At 36.7% G+C, this 18,873-nt stretch overlaps 1 protein-coding gene across 7 annotated transcripts in view; it reads right to left on the bottom strand.

The window, feature by feature from the left end:
- The window catches only part of LOC128505671 (A-kinase anchor protein 2), a 91,391-nt gene that overhangs the window by 42,455 nt on the left and 30,063 nt on the right, over window positions 1–18,873 (bottom strand). For all 7 annotated transcript variants that reach the window (XM_053476212.1, XM_053476211.1, XM_053476210.1 and 4 more), the window contains 5 exons: window positions 10,061–10,175; window positions 9,650–9,671; window positions 8,794–8,895; window positions 7,421–8,146; window positions 629–714 (listed from right to left, as the gene is read on the bottom strand). In XM_053476212.1, the coding sequence (XP_053332187.1) occupies window positions 629–714; window positions 7,421–8,146; window positions 8,794–8,895; window positions 9,650–9,671; window positions 10,061–10,175 (1,051 nt within the window). The remainder of the gene's footprint in view (window positions 1–628; window positions 715–7,420; window positions 8,147–8,793; window positions 8,896–9,649; window positions 9,672–10,060; window positions 10,176–18,873) is intronic.

Below are 18,873 nucleotides of genomic sequence, written 5' to 3' on the forward strand. Positions count from 1 at the left end.
GAAGCATGCACATGAAATGAAACACTGTCCAGACACAAATCAGCAATCATACTTCAGTGCTCAGTACTAGGAAGATTTATTATTATTATAAGTTTTTTTGCATAACTAAATATAGATATAAATTGGCTACATTTTACTGCTGGACTCATAATAAGGAAAATATTGTGTGTTTCTGAAAATCATGCTTCTAAATTTATATCAAATTTTGATTGTCGTATGACATGCTCTTCTAAACATAGTTCACAATTTACTCTTAATCCATTTATGGAAACACTAACGTTTATAGTTCTTAGTGATGAAGACTCCTCTCTCAGGCAGTTTTTAACTCACTTTTACAAAAAAGATCATCATTCCTATGCAGTTGTAGTAATTTCATTAAGAAAAGACACAGCCGGAAATTTGCAAAAAATCACACACCTCTTATACACTTATTGCCTAGCTATCATCCCTTCTAAGTAAAATGGTGTAAATTAGACAGTTTCTTTATCTTTATTTTTTTAAGATAAAAAAGCAAGCATACATTTCTGGTAAAACAACAACAACATCATCAATAACAGTGAAAACCTGAGTGCAGCTGTGACAGCTGGCTGTTTGCAGAGGGAGTATGGAGTTTGCAGATTAGACTCACCAGTGAGGCGTATGATGATCTTGGAGAAGCTCCTGGGAAAAGGCCATTTTTTGCTGTCAGCAATACACAGCGAGCTTTTTCACTACCTGCAACATAAAGCAAGACTGATCTTCAATCTTCCTTCTGATCTTCCTTATCAAAGACATATTTATGACTACAGGTTTCCCTGTAATCACAACAATGTCATATAATTTAACTAAGGTTTCTAGCCATGGTCCCGCAGTATCTTCTGCCTTACATTTTAATGTTTGATGAACTGAACCAGGGAAAATGCTAATGAGTGCTGGAAAGTCGTTGTTCCATGACCTATGGCTGTTGATTTGTATAATAAAATATCACTAGTATGATATTCAGAATGTGGCACAACAATTACAACAACACATTATGTCGACTTATTCAATGGCTTAATGATACCATCAAGGTCATAGTTAATACCAATTATTACACCTTAAGTCCAATACTATGTAAATGTCAAAGCTTTTTATAATAAAAACTGCCTTCAAACAGTGCCTTATTTGCATATATGTATTTATATGTGTTTACAACAGTTTATTTGTTTAATTTAAATAATGTATTTTTATCCACTATATATGTATATTATTTCTACTATCGTTGAGCTGCTTGCTTCATCACACAATAATCAGTAGGATAGAATCCAGATGTAGATTAGCAGTAGCTCATAATCAGTGCATGTGAGACCTACTAATAGGAAACCAAATAATCCATCAGTGTTCCTCATATCTGCACATTCAATCAGTCTTTTAATGCAAAATCCATACTGCAACATAGTGACAGCTTTATAGTAATGACGAACATGTGGGCTACCCAGTATGTGTCAGAAAGTATTATTGTAAGTACTTAAGTCAGGAAATGGAGGTTGTTGGAAAAATAAATAAATGAATAAAAAAGAACCAGAAAGGGAGGAATAGTTGTGGGTGAGTTCGGTAAGTACTCACATCCTTATGCTGATAGCAGAGCAGCCCACACACACTCAGGTCAGAGGTGAAGAGAATGTTATGAATAGTTTCTTCTACTTGATTTGTGCACATCTTTATGCATTTCAAAGTCGCTTTATGTACATAATTGCAAAACACCATTTTCTATGTTAAATAAGCATGCAAGGAATGATGGGATTTGCATGGATTTAAATGCAATATAAAATGTAAAACAGTGCTTTTATTACAGGTAGTGGCTATTTAATTTCAGGCAGAGCATTTCTAGAGTCACACGTTGTGTTTGTGAGAGAGAGCACATCTGCATAAGCCGATACAGACTTCAATAGGTTGAAAACTGCTCAGTCAGCACTCTTGCTTATTCTGTCTTCCAGTGCGTTCGCGCTGTGCGTAATTGTAATGACCGTAGCTCAGTGCAGGACCTTCTCCTATCATCAACTAACAGGAAGCAATTTTTTGTGATAAACAGACTATTTTAATTTAAATGTTAGCTGAATGCAGTGGCTTATTGGCACTGATACCAGGTACATGCAAATGTATAATTTATGCACATTTTTATGAGCGTTAAATAATAAACCACAATACGTACTGTATGACTGAGTAGTCCTATACACTCACTTAAAATAATGCATTTGCAAGACATAAAGGTGGATGAGAGAAAATTAATTAGCGATGTTAAACTATCAACTAAACTTGGAAGATCTGCCTGAGTTACAGTATATGGGTAAAATAAAGAGTTTCACCTTAGGTGAAATTCTCACTTAAATATGGGCTCAGTTCTTCATAAGCATTTGGCACAATGGGGGATATTCCTTAAAATTATACCTTGATCACATTAAGTTATGACACCTATATCATGAGCAATATTATTCATTGATTAACCACTTTTGTGTTGTTTAATAACTTTTTGTTTCACTTCTCTATTGCCTCTTGCTTGTGCTATCACTAACACTGGTTTTGCTGTGTTGGAGAGCCATGATGCTTTTCTATGCAATATTTGTGAAAGAAACCATAGCTTTACAACACTCGAGAGATGCATGTGTGTTTTGTCTAAAAGAGACAAGATTTTGCTTTTGCTACATCTGGTTCTATCTGTTGTTCTCTAATTGGGATTACTCTGTTCAACATGAATATGTACAGTATGAACAAACATTTGGGTGAATGAAATTGCAACCTAATTACAACTACATGTTACATTACAACTACAATGTTAGGGTTCCTTTAGGGTTAGGTTTTTTTTTTATGGAGGTGTCATTAAAGATTTATTTACATACTAGCCTGAGCAATAATGAAGAATGAATGCTATATATGTGTATTAAAAGGTTTTGTCTGTACACAGTCAGAACTAGCTCTTTCAATGATATCTTTACAATTCACACATTGGAGGATCTGAGGCCAGGTTTAGAAAATGTTTTGTCTGCATGTCTGTCTGTATGTCTGTCTGTCTGTCCAGCCAGATTTTGTCACAGCATCATGCAAAACTGGCTGGACAGTATTTATTAAAACTTTGGCACTATTTAGGTATTTGCCAGAAGTTAAAATTCAAAATGTTGTAAAGAAGTGAAGGTATGGGCAGTTGTCACAAATAGAAAGTTCTGGCAAGCGCACTTGACATGCATCAAAACGACCGCCGGTCAGAATTGATTGAAACTTTCGCAGCACCCTGAAGTTTAACTTGCACTATAAGTAAAATAAAAGTGTTAAATAAAAGCGATGTTATAAAAGGTTTTGTGTCAGATTTAATAATTTATTTCAAAATAAGCTTCTAATAAGCTACTTGTTCAATGTAAACGAACATCTGCATCGATAGATAACTGAATTTTTCGCCCTGGGATTAGTTAATATTTTCAACCCTGAAATATCAACATATAAGTCGTATAAGTGCATTTCAACGCTGGAGTTGTTTTAAGACAAAATTGAATCCTTATCTACTTTTTCGATGCTCCATTCGAAAAGAAGTACAATTAAGCGTAAACAAGGCATATCATATGCAACCTTACAAAATTGTATTTCTTTGTATTAATAAGAAAGACAGGCAGACATGTACTGTACAGTAAATAGGATTCAACCTGAAATAATAATATCACTGATTACATTAAAGCTGATCAGCTTATTTTTAGCTTTAACCTTTTAACTCCTTCTAAAAAAAAATCTTATCCCGTTATCGACAGATAGGCTACTTCTGCTCTCATAATTGTAAGATGTAAAATATGTAAAACTTTCTCATAAATGAAAAGTAGGGAGATAAATGATGACAGGACAATCTGGTAGTCTACATTTACTTTGCTTGAGTGAGCATTTAAGGGTTTGCTTAAGGGCCCCCAAAACTGATCATGGCTTGGCCACACTGAAAAAACTTTCAATGTTAATGGTATCCAAGCACTAGTGAAACGCTGGGATAAGTACGTTAGTGTATCAGGGGTTTCTATAGAGAAATAAAGGTATTTCTTTACTCTCCTAACTGTATTCTGTTATTCTGCCTAATTAGAAGTCCCCTTATAAGTGGGTCCTAAGTTAAAGAAAAAAACTTGACAACCACAGGTCTGTACAAGACTTATTTCAATAGACTATAGATTTGGGTTAGTGTGTTAACATATAAAATGCGATCTATGTTAATGAACTGAAAATGAAAATAAAAATGAGGAATAATGTTTAAATGAGCTAATCCCCAAGGAATCTTGATCTGCTCTTGTGCTTGTGTGGGTGGCCTCAAGTATAGTCAGGTTTTGGTAGTCAGTATGGTGATGGGATGAATTTTGTTTGGCATGAGCATGCAGAGAGAGAGAGTGCAGATAAGGCATTTGTGAAGTTAGTGATGTTTAAAGAAGTTGTGAGAAATGCCACTGTCCAAGAATCAAGGAAAAGGTGCTAGGAGAGTGCACTAGTAGTGTCCTGTGTTGGAGTGTGTTAGAGAAAGAACCATAGCACAGACGATAGGCCAAGTGAAAAAAAATGCTGTTTATTTGACTAGTTTTTTACGATACAAGGAAAAGAAAAAAAAAGCCATTGTTACAGCATTGTAGCTGGCAGTCCAGACTGAAGAAAGTGTGCAGTAGATAGAGTGAGATACACAGAGTGATTATAGTAGTCATTGTTTTTGTTTGTTTTTTCTTAAAAAAAAGAAAAGAAAAGGTGAAATGGAGTTAAAAAAGTTACATTTCAGGTATTACAAAAATACATCAGAATCTTAGTTAGAAAGCACAGCAGTGTCACATGGCTGTACCATGAAGGCTAACGGTCCACACTCACATAGGTTTAGTTTGGCAGAATCACGCTGAGCAACTGGATAGTAGATAAAACTCATCGTACTATTGGTCTACTGGGGGTTAAAATTACTAATAGCTTAAAATAAATGAGATGCTTAGGAAGGCGCATCTCTAAAACACTGTAGGATTTATTCATTCGTACTGTAAAGGGGCATAATCTGCAAACTAGAGTGTGTCCAGGAATCTCACCCTTAATTTCTTTATAACTGAAATATAATCTTGCTGAACAAAATATGTTTCATTCATGCCCATTCTTACACATAGTTCTTTGTTAAACTGACTTATTTTACATGAACATCTTACAGTACAGCACTACTTATAGCAGCAATGTTTATTACACACAGATATACTAGCAAGATTTTTCTAAGCCAGAACCTAAATAAAAGCTTAGTGATTGTTACTGTACATTTGCCAATGCCTATACTGGATATAACACTTATTTCATTTTGCACAGATTGTATTAATCATTGCATACTTGTATTTTTAATAAATTGTTCATGTTTTAAAATAATGTTTAACTTTTTTTTTTTCTTATACATTTTGGTTTAACAGGACATACATTTTCACTATAGTGATAGCGTGTGAAAAACAATAACATTCTCGTACCTAAATTGTAGTGTACTGAGCATTTAATTTGTGTCCAAGTGATGAACCAACTGAAAAATGGAAATAAAATATATTTTTTCTTCTCATGAAACAAAATAAAGTTCTGTGTGTTAACTGGTTCACACCGGCAAACCCCCCCCCCCCCCCCCCCAATTTTTTTTTTATTTTTACAATTTTAATTTATGCAGCATCTCATTTAAATAATAAAAGCGCAAAAATATCTAATAAATTACACATTTTGAGTTCATAAATTTATTTTTTTTCTAAATCAGTTGAAAAACAGTGTATTTTTAATTCCTCTTTCACCCTTTTTTGTGCGATGTAAAGCAATATGGCACAAATCTTTGGGTTTTGTGTGTGTGTGTGTGTGTATATGTGTTTTTTTTTTTTACAAAGACGTAACCACAAGTGATGACAGAAACACCACAGCCATAAATAAGAATGAATAAATTAGAAATAAATAATCAGTCCACACCAGGAACTCTATATGGCATTTAGGTGTGCAATATAATTACAAACTATGCATACATAATGTATTAAAATTACTTCTGGAAATACACATTGGCACTCATTTAGAGTAAAATCTATCTACACAGTTACATTTATTTATATGTATTTGTATTTATTTACTGATTCACGATTCCTTACACAATAGTATGTATGAATCAGTTCTCTGGATTGAAAGCCTTATAGCACGACATGCTATGAAGGTTGACTTCACTATCACTTGACTTGTCTTGTTTCTGTCTCATATATGCTGTACGCAGTGTAGATTGGTGATGCTTCTGTGTTTGCTGGTGAAGACTTTGGATCATCTGAGATGTTAAAAATGTTAGGCCTGCCTTAATAATAATATTAATAATAATAATAATAATAATAATAATGCCTTTTCTATGAAGCCTCAAGTAACTGTAAAACCTGTTTGCTGATGATTACTATTATTAGACTATTATGGTTCCTTATTAGACTAAAATGCCAAAAAATTGTTCTTTGAAACTCAGCACCAAATTTTAGGTATATCAGGACCATGGCTTTTTGTTGTCTCAGTGTATTTGAGAAAACGGCAGTAATTTGAGCACTTCAGCTCAAATCGGAAGATTGTCATGTTTGTGTATGTATTTGTTCAGTAAAAGTATCCAAAAGCAAGGTCAGAAATAATCCTCATCCCAAGCAACTGTGTCCTGCAAAATCTATTTGTGTTATGAAGGCATCGCTGCCATTTTTTCATTTAAAAAAGATCTAACTCGTCTGTGTAAACAGTAGAAATCTGAGACCAGCCAAGCTTATGATGTCGAAGGTCCAATGTTTCAGTAAGGCCACTGAACAAGATGTACTGTATAACGGCAATGAACAGATCTACTGCCATATTATATATAGATATACTGTACCTTAACAAACCACAGGGATGAATTTGATGCACTTCCACGAAGGAGTTAAATTATGCTACTGCATTTCATAAAGCTATATGAATGTATTAAAGGTTGATTATTCTCTGCCTAGGCTGAAGACCTATGCCTTTCAGACCATATCGATTTTATGCTGATGTTAATATTCTGGGAACATTCTTCTGCGTTTGTTTATTGTGCTCCTTTACGTTATGGATTTCATATAGAACACAGTCTTGTCAATAATGTTGTTGTTTTTTTTTGACACATGCTATGCTATATTCCAGCCCTCCTTCTTACCACAACCCTTCAACATCCTTCACTGTGTCCTGAGACCTGACGAGAGAGCGCCAGGCATTCTGAGGAAATTAGGTCAGAGAACACATAGAAGAGAATGTGCTTTTCTGACATCAGGGAAGTGGAGATGTTGTTAGTAACAAGGTGAAGCTTTTTGCTTTGTATTTTTTTTTTTGAGAGGTTGGCAGAGACTTGGTGCTCTGGAAAAAGAGAAGTTTTGGGAGGAGTAGGAGAAGGAAGGTCACATGACAGTACAGCACTGGCAGCGTTTTTTCTTTTCGGTACCTGTGGGCGGCGGCTCCTTGGAGGAACTTTCATCTTGGCCCTCGGAAGAGAGTTCGGTTGCTTCAGACACCGGCCGCCCTGAGACGAGGTCGGCGGCGTTGCCGTCCACGGTGGAGACGTCCGTGACAGTCTTCTCACGCAATGATTTCTCATCATCCTCGTCAATCAGGACGATCTCAGCTTTGATGGTGCCATCAAAGCCCAGCAGCTTCTTTGTCTCCTCGTCATCATCCACACTGTTGTAACCCATGAAAATCATAGTGATGGGTTTTTCAGCTGTGGCTTCAGGGGCCCCGATCACCTCACCCTCAAAGCTTTGGCGTGCTTGTGAATCTTCCCTGTGGCCTTGGAGCCGTTGTTCTATCTTTAATTCACCCTCCTGACTTTGCTGATCTTGTACTGTCTCCAGCGCTGAAGGCATAATGCTCTGCTCTCTGGTCCCATGTTCTCCAGGTGCGATTGTGACACGGGTGCTGTCGGGTCTATGGCGCGCTTGACCCACTCGTTGAATCAGTTCCTCCACCTCATCTGAGCTCCATGGTTGCACACCATTCTCCACCGTGGTAGAACTCCCAGAATGCACCTCATAGATCACCTTACGGCCATCGTCGTAGACCTTGACGCCCCGTTGGTAGGCATCCTCAGGGCTGATACGCGAAGTGGACAAGATCTTGGTGTCGCCCGTCTTGTGGTCCTTTTCCACACTGATCTCCATGGCGTATAATGCTTCAGATATGGGGGGAAAGTGCAGAGGGGAATGGGTTAATGTTCTCTTAGTTGACTGGTCATGCATTAATGCAGTATAGCAAGCTGTTAAGAATTAATATGTGTATTATGGTGTTAGAAATTTAGGATTCGGTACAAAAAAATATATTTCTTCATAAATGTACACCCTTTCAAAAATTAATCTAGTGGATGGTAAATTTAAATATCAATATAAATTTATTATAATAAAGTTACTAGATGCTGTAATTAAATGAGGCATGTGAGTCGTTTGCACTGCTATATATAAAATCTATATATATTCTGCTATATATTATATATAAAATAAAATAATAAGTAAAAAAAAAATGAGTAGCAATAAACAAATAAGATAGTAGTAGTAATAATAATAATAATAATAAATTAAGTAGATTTACCTAAAGATATTGCCTTTTGCTTAAAGTAAAGCCTACTGTCCAGTACAAACTGTTTATTATCACATGCAGCTGTATGTCACAAGTATTTTACCATTTTTAATATAATTTTTAAAATAAACTCAAAGTTTTCATTTCTTGACAGATTACCAAATCTATAAATAAGGATGTGTCTCTTTAGTCTGCCATGTTCTTTTGCAAACCCTGCCACTCTCACATCCCCTACCAAGTGCTTACCGGCTTTTCTTGCGTGTGAGCGATCCCCCGAAGCAGACGACAGAGTTTGGCTGTACAACCCCGAGAGCTTGGGGATCTGGGAACAGGTGTTATTCACTGCATCTGTTAAGCAGACAAGAAAAAAAAATGGATAAAAGGTGGATCTGTGTTATCTAAAGGTTCCTCTGGCTCTCTTTCCGTTTCCGTCAGGGTCTGCCCATGCCCCTTAGGTTCTGCCCCTTCCCCTCTTGCCGTATTGAGTAGATATCTCTTTTCCTTTCTCTTCCTCTGGTCTCTCGTTATTTCTCTGGAGCAGCCTGGTGCTTAGACAGCAAAAAGTTGCGTAAATGTATTAGGGGTTGAAACAATGTTGCTGCTGCATTGAAGAGATTATCTGTGAATAGATGGCTTTTTGTAAACAAAGCACAGAGTCAATGACTTGTGTGTAGAGTTCAATAGTCTAGCTGAGGCAGGAGGGAAATGAGCCAATGGGGGTATGGGCAACAGAGAGTGTGCATGCTGTGTATTTATGTACTTTGGCAACTCTGCCTAGTGGATCCTTTTATAATATCAGAAAATCACAATACAAAAACAACTCATTCAATCCTAGGATATGATGATATGATTGTAATGATATGATTATATTTAGAAACCCACAGTCTTAAAGGGAAAAAGGTGTCCTCATGAGTTGATTGTATGAAATACAGTTCTAGCATTATAATGTTGTTCTAGTTGGAAAGAATGATCTGTCATAAGCTTCAAACCACTCATTTTTCCCAAAGAAACAAACAGAAAAACTCTTTAGATTTGCTAGATTGATCAATTTTTCTAAGAGTGTATGTATCAAGAAGAATAAAATAGACCTTTGGACCCATACCTCCATCTTGGTTCTGCAGACTCTGGAAACCACAAAAAAAAGAAAGATTTTAGTTTTTTTTAATGATTTAAAACAAAATGGATGGCATGTTCAAACTTAGCAAACTATGTGGGCTGGAATTTTGATTATGACCTTGGTGAAAATTATAAATGCTTCTGTTCCTTCTAAAGCTAAAAAAAGATGAGCACATATTTTCTTGTGACATTTGGTGGGATCTTCCCTTGTTCATGTGCAAGTGTGTGACTATGTTTTATGTCTTGGTGGGGACCAGGCTGTAGATAAACTGTAACTTGTCGAAAATGTTTCCTTTTATTGATTTTAATTATATGCATGAATTTTTGTCAGTGGAAGGTCCCTACAAGGTTAATTAGACAACTGTTATGTGTGTGCGCTTGTGTAATAATGTCTTACTTTTTGTAGGTCTTCAATAGAACTCTCTGTTTCACGAAGTCTCTCTCTGAGCACTTGCTCTTTGGCTGATATTTGTGATTCTTCATTCTCAAGCTGACTAATTTCAGATTCCAGTCTAGAATATTAATAAAAATAAAAACAGGAAGATCACTCGTTATAAACATCAGACTACACCACAGATACATGAGGGGCAATAACTAGACAGTGTTTCATTGCTGAAAAAAAAAATATATATATTTTTTGGATTTTCTATTCCAAACAGACATTGTCAGTTTCAAATGGGAATTGGCCAAATGTTTTCCATTAAGCATTTTTTTCCATCTGAGAACTAATGGTTTCCAAAGGTTATTATTGACATCTAGATGCAAATATGCTACTAACTTTAAGATATTCAGAAGCTATATTTAATTATACCACAGCAATCTTGAATTCTTGAATATGGTTAGTCAGAGGGTGTTAATTAATTTGCTCGGACAAGACAATTACCATGTTTTTGTTAAAGTACTCACCCAAAAATGTCATAGTTTTTATAACAGCTTCTTTACAAAATTACTTATATACAAGTCATTTCACATATACAAGTTAAATAAACATATAAATATAAATATGTGAAGAGACATATTTAGTATTTTTGGAAGGATGCTCTAGTGTCATCACCCCATACCAGTCAGTGTTAAAGCTAGAATGTTATGTCTTCTGAAATTTTCAGCTTTGTGGTTTCTCAGCCCAATATCTCCTGTATTTCTTTTCCTATTAAGTTAACAAAAATAGGGCAAAAATATTGGTTTATAATGCAACACCTGTTTACAGCTATTATGACATAAATGATCACAGGAATTAAGTTATTTCACCAGATGGGGAACCTGTAGAGTAGATAGAGTGTATGGAAGTGCCGAATAAAAGCAGATGAAGAGTACGAGACACAAAGCAAGACAAGATCAGGGAAGGAAGAATTTAACAGGTTTTTTAAGTAAGGGTGTACTGGAAAATCAGCTTTAAAAAGCTGGGAAGATGAGGGAGAGTGAGACCTACAGTAGCAGGTAATGCAACTTACTGAATTCCAACACCGTTAAGGCAGAAGAAGAAGAAGTAATGTTACAGCTGTTGGAAAATTTCTGTGGTACCAGCAATAAAATACTCTATGATGCGCTGTTATAGTTTAATAATCAACCTTTGGTGGTCACAGCAACTCTGCTACGCATCTTGCTTGGAGTTTTTGCACATCACCCACACTCCAAGGTTCCTGTTAAAATACCACTATTACCCTAAATGTATTAATATTAATATATCTTCAACTTCTATACTTATCCTTTGTACTGGGTCATGGGGGGCCTGGAGCCTATCCCAGGAGACTTAAGGCACATTTAATGATGCGATAGAAATCACTGTTTAACACATCACTCAAAAATCCCCCCATATGTATTTTGTTGGGTTTAGATCTGGGAAATGTAAAGGTCATAGCATATAATGTACATCATTTTAAAATTCATTCAACCAGTGAAAGATTCTGTGGATGGGGGGTGGGGTCATCATGGAAGATTGGTTTCATCAAAATATTGCTGATTTGAAACTGATCAACATTAGTTAAATATTGGAACATACCATTGTCCTCATGTAAGACGTGATGCAACAATGCAACAGTGATCAAGCCTGAAGCAACATTAATTTACACTGAATAGCACCACTACATTGCCATTGCAAGCACATCTGAGGAGTAGGGATTGGAATATATTATGCCACATTCCTAATCTAAGTGTTTGGTATGCCAAAGCAATGTGTCCTCACCTTTAGAACAAACACCCTGAGGCATTATTCAGTATTTTCAGTGTGTGAGGTGTGAAAAAGAGCCCAATTACGAATCAACACTAATGCTACAAAGCTGATGTAACACATTTTGTACCAAATCAAATATTTGGAGAGGCTCATAACTGTCAATGTGCATGTAAATTCGTTCACACTAGGACCAAACTAGGATTATTTCTTCAGTATAATAATAAAGACAACTATGTGGATAGTTGCGGGGTTGGACACCAGATCAACATTCTCAGTCTGAGCTCTTTAATAAATATGAACTCTAAATTCCTTTGCAGTAATCTCACAGCTGGAGCCGGGGCTGAAAACCAAATGCTTTCACAATAGCAATAGTTCTTTATTTTCAGTTTTTGGCCTGTTGGCTTGCATTCTAATAATTAGCGGTGTTTATATTAAACTAGGACTTTTGATTGGGCAGAATAACAGGTACAAGTAAAACGACCTTTATTTTGCTATATAATGATGCACTTATCCTAGCATTTCACCAGTTCTTGAATACCATCAATTTAAAAAGATTTCTCAGTAAACCAGCACCAGGGAGGGACTGCCTACTTTACATCTGAAACCCTGGCCTCCCAGGAACTCCATTAATGGCCCAAACATTTGGAAATGGTTTGAAGTGTCAGGACTGTACAAAGGACGTGGCAGTAAACCCCAACTGAGTGGGGTAATGTACAAGTGGTGCTTGTAAATGATTTCATGAACATTTTCCACAGATTAGGGGAATGGCTGCAGTGGGATCCAAGCCACCTTGGCTGGAAACCTCATTCACAGATGTTCTGTAAGACTTTACAGTAAAAACTTTTTCAGTTTCGCAAATTCTTTTCTTGACACAAGGCTGTGTACACCCTTAACGGGGTGCAGTCTATTGCGGGGCACAAAATTACACACACTTATTTTGGGGAATTTGGAAATTTTCAGGTAGCCTAATTTGCATGTCTTTGAACTGTGGGAGGAAACCAAAGTACTCTGAAAAAACCCACCAAGCACAAGGGAAACAGCAATCGCCACGCGCACAGACTCGTGGCTTTCAATTAGACAGAAAATGAAAAAGATAAAATGTAACAGTGGTAGTGGTGGTAGTAGTTATCATAGCAACAGTAGTGTCTTTGCTGATTCTAAATGACTGTTCATTTAAATTCACCATTGCTTGTTCAATTTCATCCACTTTTTCAATGAAATGAAGTTCTTAATAATTGTGCTGGAATAAAACTATATACTGTACATAATGTATGAATCAGCACAGATAATCATATATAAACAGCAGCTTATATAAAGTTTGTAATTCTAGCCAGTTTCAGTTAATTAAATTAGGCTGGGCTTGATTCCTCCCTCCGTGTGCATGAAGTTTGCATGCTTGGTGGGTTTTCCCCGGGTACTCCAGTTTCCTCCCACTGTCCAAAGACATGTAGGTTAGGCTAATTGGCCCCTTCCAAATTGCCTGTAGTGTGTAAATGAGTTTGTGAGTGAATGTACTGTATGTTTGTGTGCCCTGCGATGGATTGGCACCCTGTCCAGGGTGTACCCTGCCTCCTGGGATAGGCTCTAGGCCCCCCGTGACACTGAATACTGAATACAGTATAAAGCAGTATAGACGATGAGTGAGTGAGTGAGTAAATTAGGCGGAATCAGTGATATTCAACTGCTTCATGCCCGAAGCCTGAATTTTTTCTCAATGAAACATGCTACAATGGGTTGTTGCCCAATAAGTCATATAGACAGTCATCGAGGGCAAACACGCACACACACACACAAACACAAATTCTTTTTTTTTCCCAGTGGACCAGCGACTCCTTCATTCTGAATGCTGGCAGCCAATGAGGAAGGCAGCAGCCAAGGAACCCTTACTGCCTCCACCCTTGCGAATTTCCTGCTATTGTTAGCATCACTGAGCTTACGTGCTATACAGTGGAGCCTTCCCACGATTCCTAACAATCCTTCTAAAAAAAAAAAGCACTCACTGTCCAAGAATACAGTAAAATGCTAACCACGGTTTAAAATACTGCATTGTCTGAGCTACCTGACTTTGCATTAAATTAGGCTTCCTAAAATTGACACAGACTCATGTGGTATCCATCTCTATCTCTCTCACAACCCCACACACACACACACTGCGGAGGCCTCAATTCCATCCTTTGTACGTGATTCAGTACGTTATTATGAAAACTTCAGCACTGCGCAGGTGCTAATGCAATGCGACTGGAACTGGATGTGCGAAAGGTGACACATTGTACTGCACAAAATTCCAGCTGCTTCCTCTCATGCATTTGTAGGCAACAGACCTCTCTCTTTCACACTGCACATTTATAAAGCGTTTAAATTTGGATAAGTTGCATGCACAGAATCCTGAAGAAATTCAGCAACACCAGTCAGCAACCAAACATGCAAAAAAATGCAATGAATGTGTTGATGATTAATGTTGCTTTACAAATAATATAAGTACATAAAAAAAGCTTTATTATAGACCTAATAGTATTAAGTAATTGGTTGTTGATCACACAATGAATAAATTGGGCTATATATATATATATATATATATATATATATATATATATATATATATATATATATAGTCACTATTTCTTTGTGCTGGAAAAAAGAACACATTGTCCTAAGGCTGTTTCTTTGTAACTTTGTAGTTTATATAGTTGTTTTATTTGGGCATGACATCATGCACAAGGCGTCTTGTTTGTGAATGAATAGTTTGGTTAATTCAATAGTGGGTTTGGTCAGAAGGCCCAGAAGGAAATGACTCGCCCTGGTATTATTTTTCTCCCTCTGGAAAGTAAGCCTTAAAAAAAAGAAAAATTGCTGTAAAAAATTAATTAATTGAATTAATACATTTTGTTTGTTTACTGGATTATTAAACAGTATGATATGAAGCAGGAAGAAGGGGAGATTTACAGTATAAATGTAGAGTTCAGTTGTTTTAAATGCAGCACTGAAAGAGCAGTAGCTCTATTCCGCCCTCAAGTGGTGAGCTAATGCTATCACATAAACATTGATAAAGTAGCTTTTGGGACAGCAAGAGAGAAACGTCTAGAAAAATCCAGTACACTGTAGAAAATGACAAGTGAAATATTCTTGAATCTAGATAAACCTATTTATAATTTTTTACAATTTAAAATAATTTTTTTTTAAATTGCAAGCAAACTTGTCTTGTTCTAGACATGGGCAGATAATTTAGCTTCTTTCAAAAAAGAAATTCCTAAAAAGCAGCAAAACTCTCTGGCAATAGAACAATACATTTTGCTTGCAATTGTAGTAAAACAAGACTAAAACTAAGCTTAATAATATTGTATTTGGTTTGTTTTACCTTTATTTTAAGAAATTGTATATAGGTTTGGCTAAAATCCAAGAATATTTCACTTGCTAAGATGCTAATTTTGTTTGTGAAAATAAATATAGCATTTGTATTAATATATACTATAAAATCTTCTACTATTCATAACAGTTAGTTCTTAACTGCCACACAACTGTATAGTAACAAGATCATTAAAGTATATGGCACAGAATTGATAAATTGGGCTATATTAGCAATTAGCAATATAAGCCCTGTTGTGAATGTCTTAAATCCTGAAGAACCACCTGCCCTACATTTTTGTATTTTCCCACTTCAGTTAAGGAAAAGCTGATACTGTATTTAGCTGAATAGATAAATCATGTGTATTTTAGAGCTGAGGACCACTGGCCTGGGAATAGTACAAAATGGACACCTTAAACTAATCTACTGGCCTGTTTGGCATCATTGGAAACCCTGGGCCATAAACAGTTATTACAAAGAGAACTGCTGAATTGTTAATTCATAACCTGAAAGTAATTAGAGTGAAACATTCTGTGTCCCTACAGACATGGCTAAAAATGGCATACAGTGCTTCTTTAAGTGCCTCTTTAAGACTGAACTGTACACATACAGTAAAAAATGTCAGGGGGTTCAGCTAGGAGTGTAGATGCGATCTTTAAAAACTGCAGTACTTCCTAGTTTCAGTGTTCATTTTGGTCCAGCGGGGGCTTATTCAAAAAAAAAAAGGAAAAGAAAAAAAAGCATGCTACTGTATGCCTACGCTTGAAAAGAAAGGCTCCTCTAAGCTGCTAGTGTGGAACATATACTTTATGTGGCACTGAGCTCACATCCTAGAGTGGGTGTTTCTGAGTCTTTGATGCAAATCTCTCTTATTTTCCATGGCGTATTTAAAGGGCATGAGGCCATCTTTTGCCAGGCTCATCTGGCAAAATAGTGCTCCATGACCACTCCTGGCTTCCTGCTTCATTCTTCCCACTTCCTGTCTGCCAGCGGCATTAGTTCCAGCTGTCTCTGATTAGTGGGAGCAGACATTAAGAATGGCCTCCCCCACATTATGTCATCATCTGGGCTTCAGGGAGAGAAAGTCTCTTGGCTAGACAAGGCACTTCATCTAGATCAGTATGGTTTACTCTAACTCTAGACTGAAACTGTGCGAAACTGGTTTTGGATCAGCAGATATATGACTACTATCTGCTTCACCCACAGAGCATTAACCGCAAGGACACGAGTAGCCGAGTCAGCCTCTCTTCCCACGACATAACATGGGTCAGTATGTTTCCTATTTAATTATCCAAAGATCTAAACGGCCCTAGGGATAATATTTAAAAAATGTGACTACTGACAACCAGAAGCAATTGCTATAGAAAGACTAAACTAATTCCGTGCTGGCAAGGCACACTAAAATGGGGTCATTTGAAAGCGGTAATTGGAGAGGAGGAATTCAAAACAAAAACATTCAATTTAATGCATTAAAATTACAGTGACCTTTCGCTACAATCACTGGCTGCATAACACAACAACCTAAACCCAAATAGCAGACACTGTTTGTCCTCCCAACGTCTATAATTATAAAATGTTTGTTAAACAGCCTGACAGTAAATCTCTCACTTCAGTGAAACAGGTGACCCTAACCACGCTAGTTTACCATATTAGGGAATCGTGTCCCACAGTGGTACACACAAACAGTGTGTCTTAAATAGAAACACGATAATTTGTATTATTTTGTTTTCATACAGTGAATGGAATCCTCATTTCATGAGCAATGTGGTAAAACAGAACGCTTAAAAACACTATCATGTTACTATTGCTTCTGGTTTTTATTAGTTCTATAATACACCCTTAGAGGAAATGTTTTAACATAGCTACTGTCAGGAAGCAGCATGTTTTTTTTTTTTTAGAACTAGAAACCAAAAAAAAAAAACATTCACTTAAAACAAATTGAATGACACATACTTCCTTCAACGCAACCATTAATACACTATATGGACAAGAGTATTTGGCCCATACATTCTGTAGAGCATTTACGAGGTGAGGTACTGATGTTGGAAGAGAAGGCCTTGCTGGCAATCTCCTTTACAGTTCCTTCAAAGGTGTTTGATAAGGTTGCGGTCAGTGTTCTGTGAAGGCCAGTCAAGTTCTTCCAAACTAAACTACCACACTGAATTCATGGAACTTTGTGCACTGTGGCACAGTCATGTTGGAATAAAAAAGGGCCTTCCTCAAACTGTCCAAGTCCAAGATGTCTTGGTATGCTAAAGCATTAAGATTGCCCTTCACTGGGGATGAGGGGCCTGATTGAAAGAAAAAAAATGTAACAGGTTTGGTCAAATACTTTTGTCCATATAGTGTATCTCTACATATTTTAAATGATTTTAAATGAAATGAAGCTGAAAAGGGGTTCATTTTATCCGAATACTGTTTTTTAGAGACTTGCATAATTTCACTGCAACACAAACACTTTTATAACCTCCACATCTCTGCAGAACAACTTTCCTGAATAAACTGGCATTTAGAAACAACCTTCTCTTTTCCAACTCGTTTTCTTTTTTTGGTGGTGAAAACTGTCTTATTATTTTCCATTTTATTTTGGGGAAAACCTCAAAACTCTGTGTAATGCAAAAGTTTTTCTGTCCTTCTAGTGCTCATGAATAGAACAAACCTTCCACTTTCGGCTAACCTGGTGGGTCACATCCAGACAGCATTCTGAACATTCTCCTTTTACAGACACATACAGTACCCAGTTTGGAGGCCAAGGATGTTTGCTTTTTTTAGGTGACCACCAAGTGAGAGTGTGTTCATGTTTTCATTTTTAAAAATAGAGGCTGGAAGTATGAAAAACAAGATGAAATAGTTTAGTATTAATTAAAAAGAAAAAAAAAGATTAAATCCTATTTAGGTGTCATTCTGATAAACCCTTCTACTACTATAAGCTTGTTTATAGAGCTACATGACAAGACTTAAAGAGTTTAAACCTTTATAAATATTTTTGTAGATTTCCATCAGGTATCATTTAGGACTTATGTACCTGTTATTTATCACTGTTATGGAGGAGAAGTGTATTGGTGCCGATTTTTAAGAACAAGGGAAATGTGCAGAGCTGTGGCAATTACAGAGGTATAAAGCTAATGAAGCTGTGGGAAAGAGTAGTGAAAGCTAGGTTAAGCGCAGAGGTAAGCATTTGTGAGCAGCAATATGGTTTTATACCTAGAAAGAGTACATCAGATGCAATATTTGCTTTGAGGATGCTGATGGAGAAGTACAGAGAAGGTAATAAAGAGTTGCATTGTGTCTTAAAGAAAGCGTATGACAGGGTGCCGAAAGAGGAGCTGTGGTGTTGTATGAGGAAGTCTGGAGTGGCAGAGAAGTATGTTAGAGTGGTCCAGGACATGTATGAGAGTGCTATGACAGTGGTAGGATGTGCTGTAGGTGTGACAGAAGAGTTCAAGGTGGAGGTGGGTCTGCATCAAGGATCGTCTCTGAGCCCCTTTTTGTTTGCTCTGATGATGGACAGGATGACAGATGAGGTAAGACAGGAGTCTCCATGGACTATAATGTTTGCAGATGACATTGTGCTTTGTAGCGAGAGCAGGGAACAGGTGGAGGAAAATTTAGAGAGGTGGAGGTACGCTCTGGAAAGCAGAGGAATGAAGGTTAGTCGCAGCAAGATGGAATACATGTGTGTGAATGAGAGGAACTC

Source organism: Clarias gariepinus, chromosome 17 (genome assembly GCF_024256425.1).
Source record: "Clarias gariepinus isolate MV-2021 ecotype Netherlands chromosome 17, CGAR_prim_01v2, whole genome shotgun sequence".
Lineage (NCBI taxonomy): Eukaryota > Metazoa > Chordata > Actinopteri > Siluriformes > Clariidae > Clarias > Clarias gariepinus.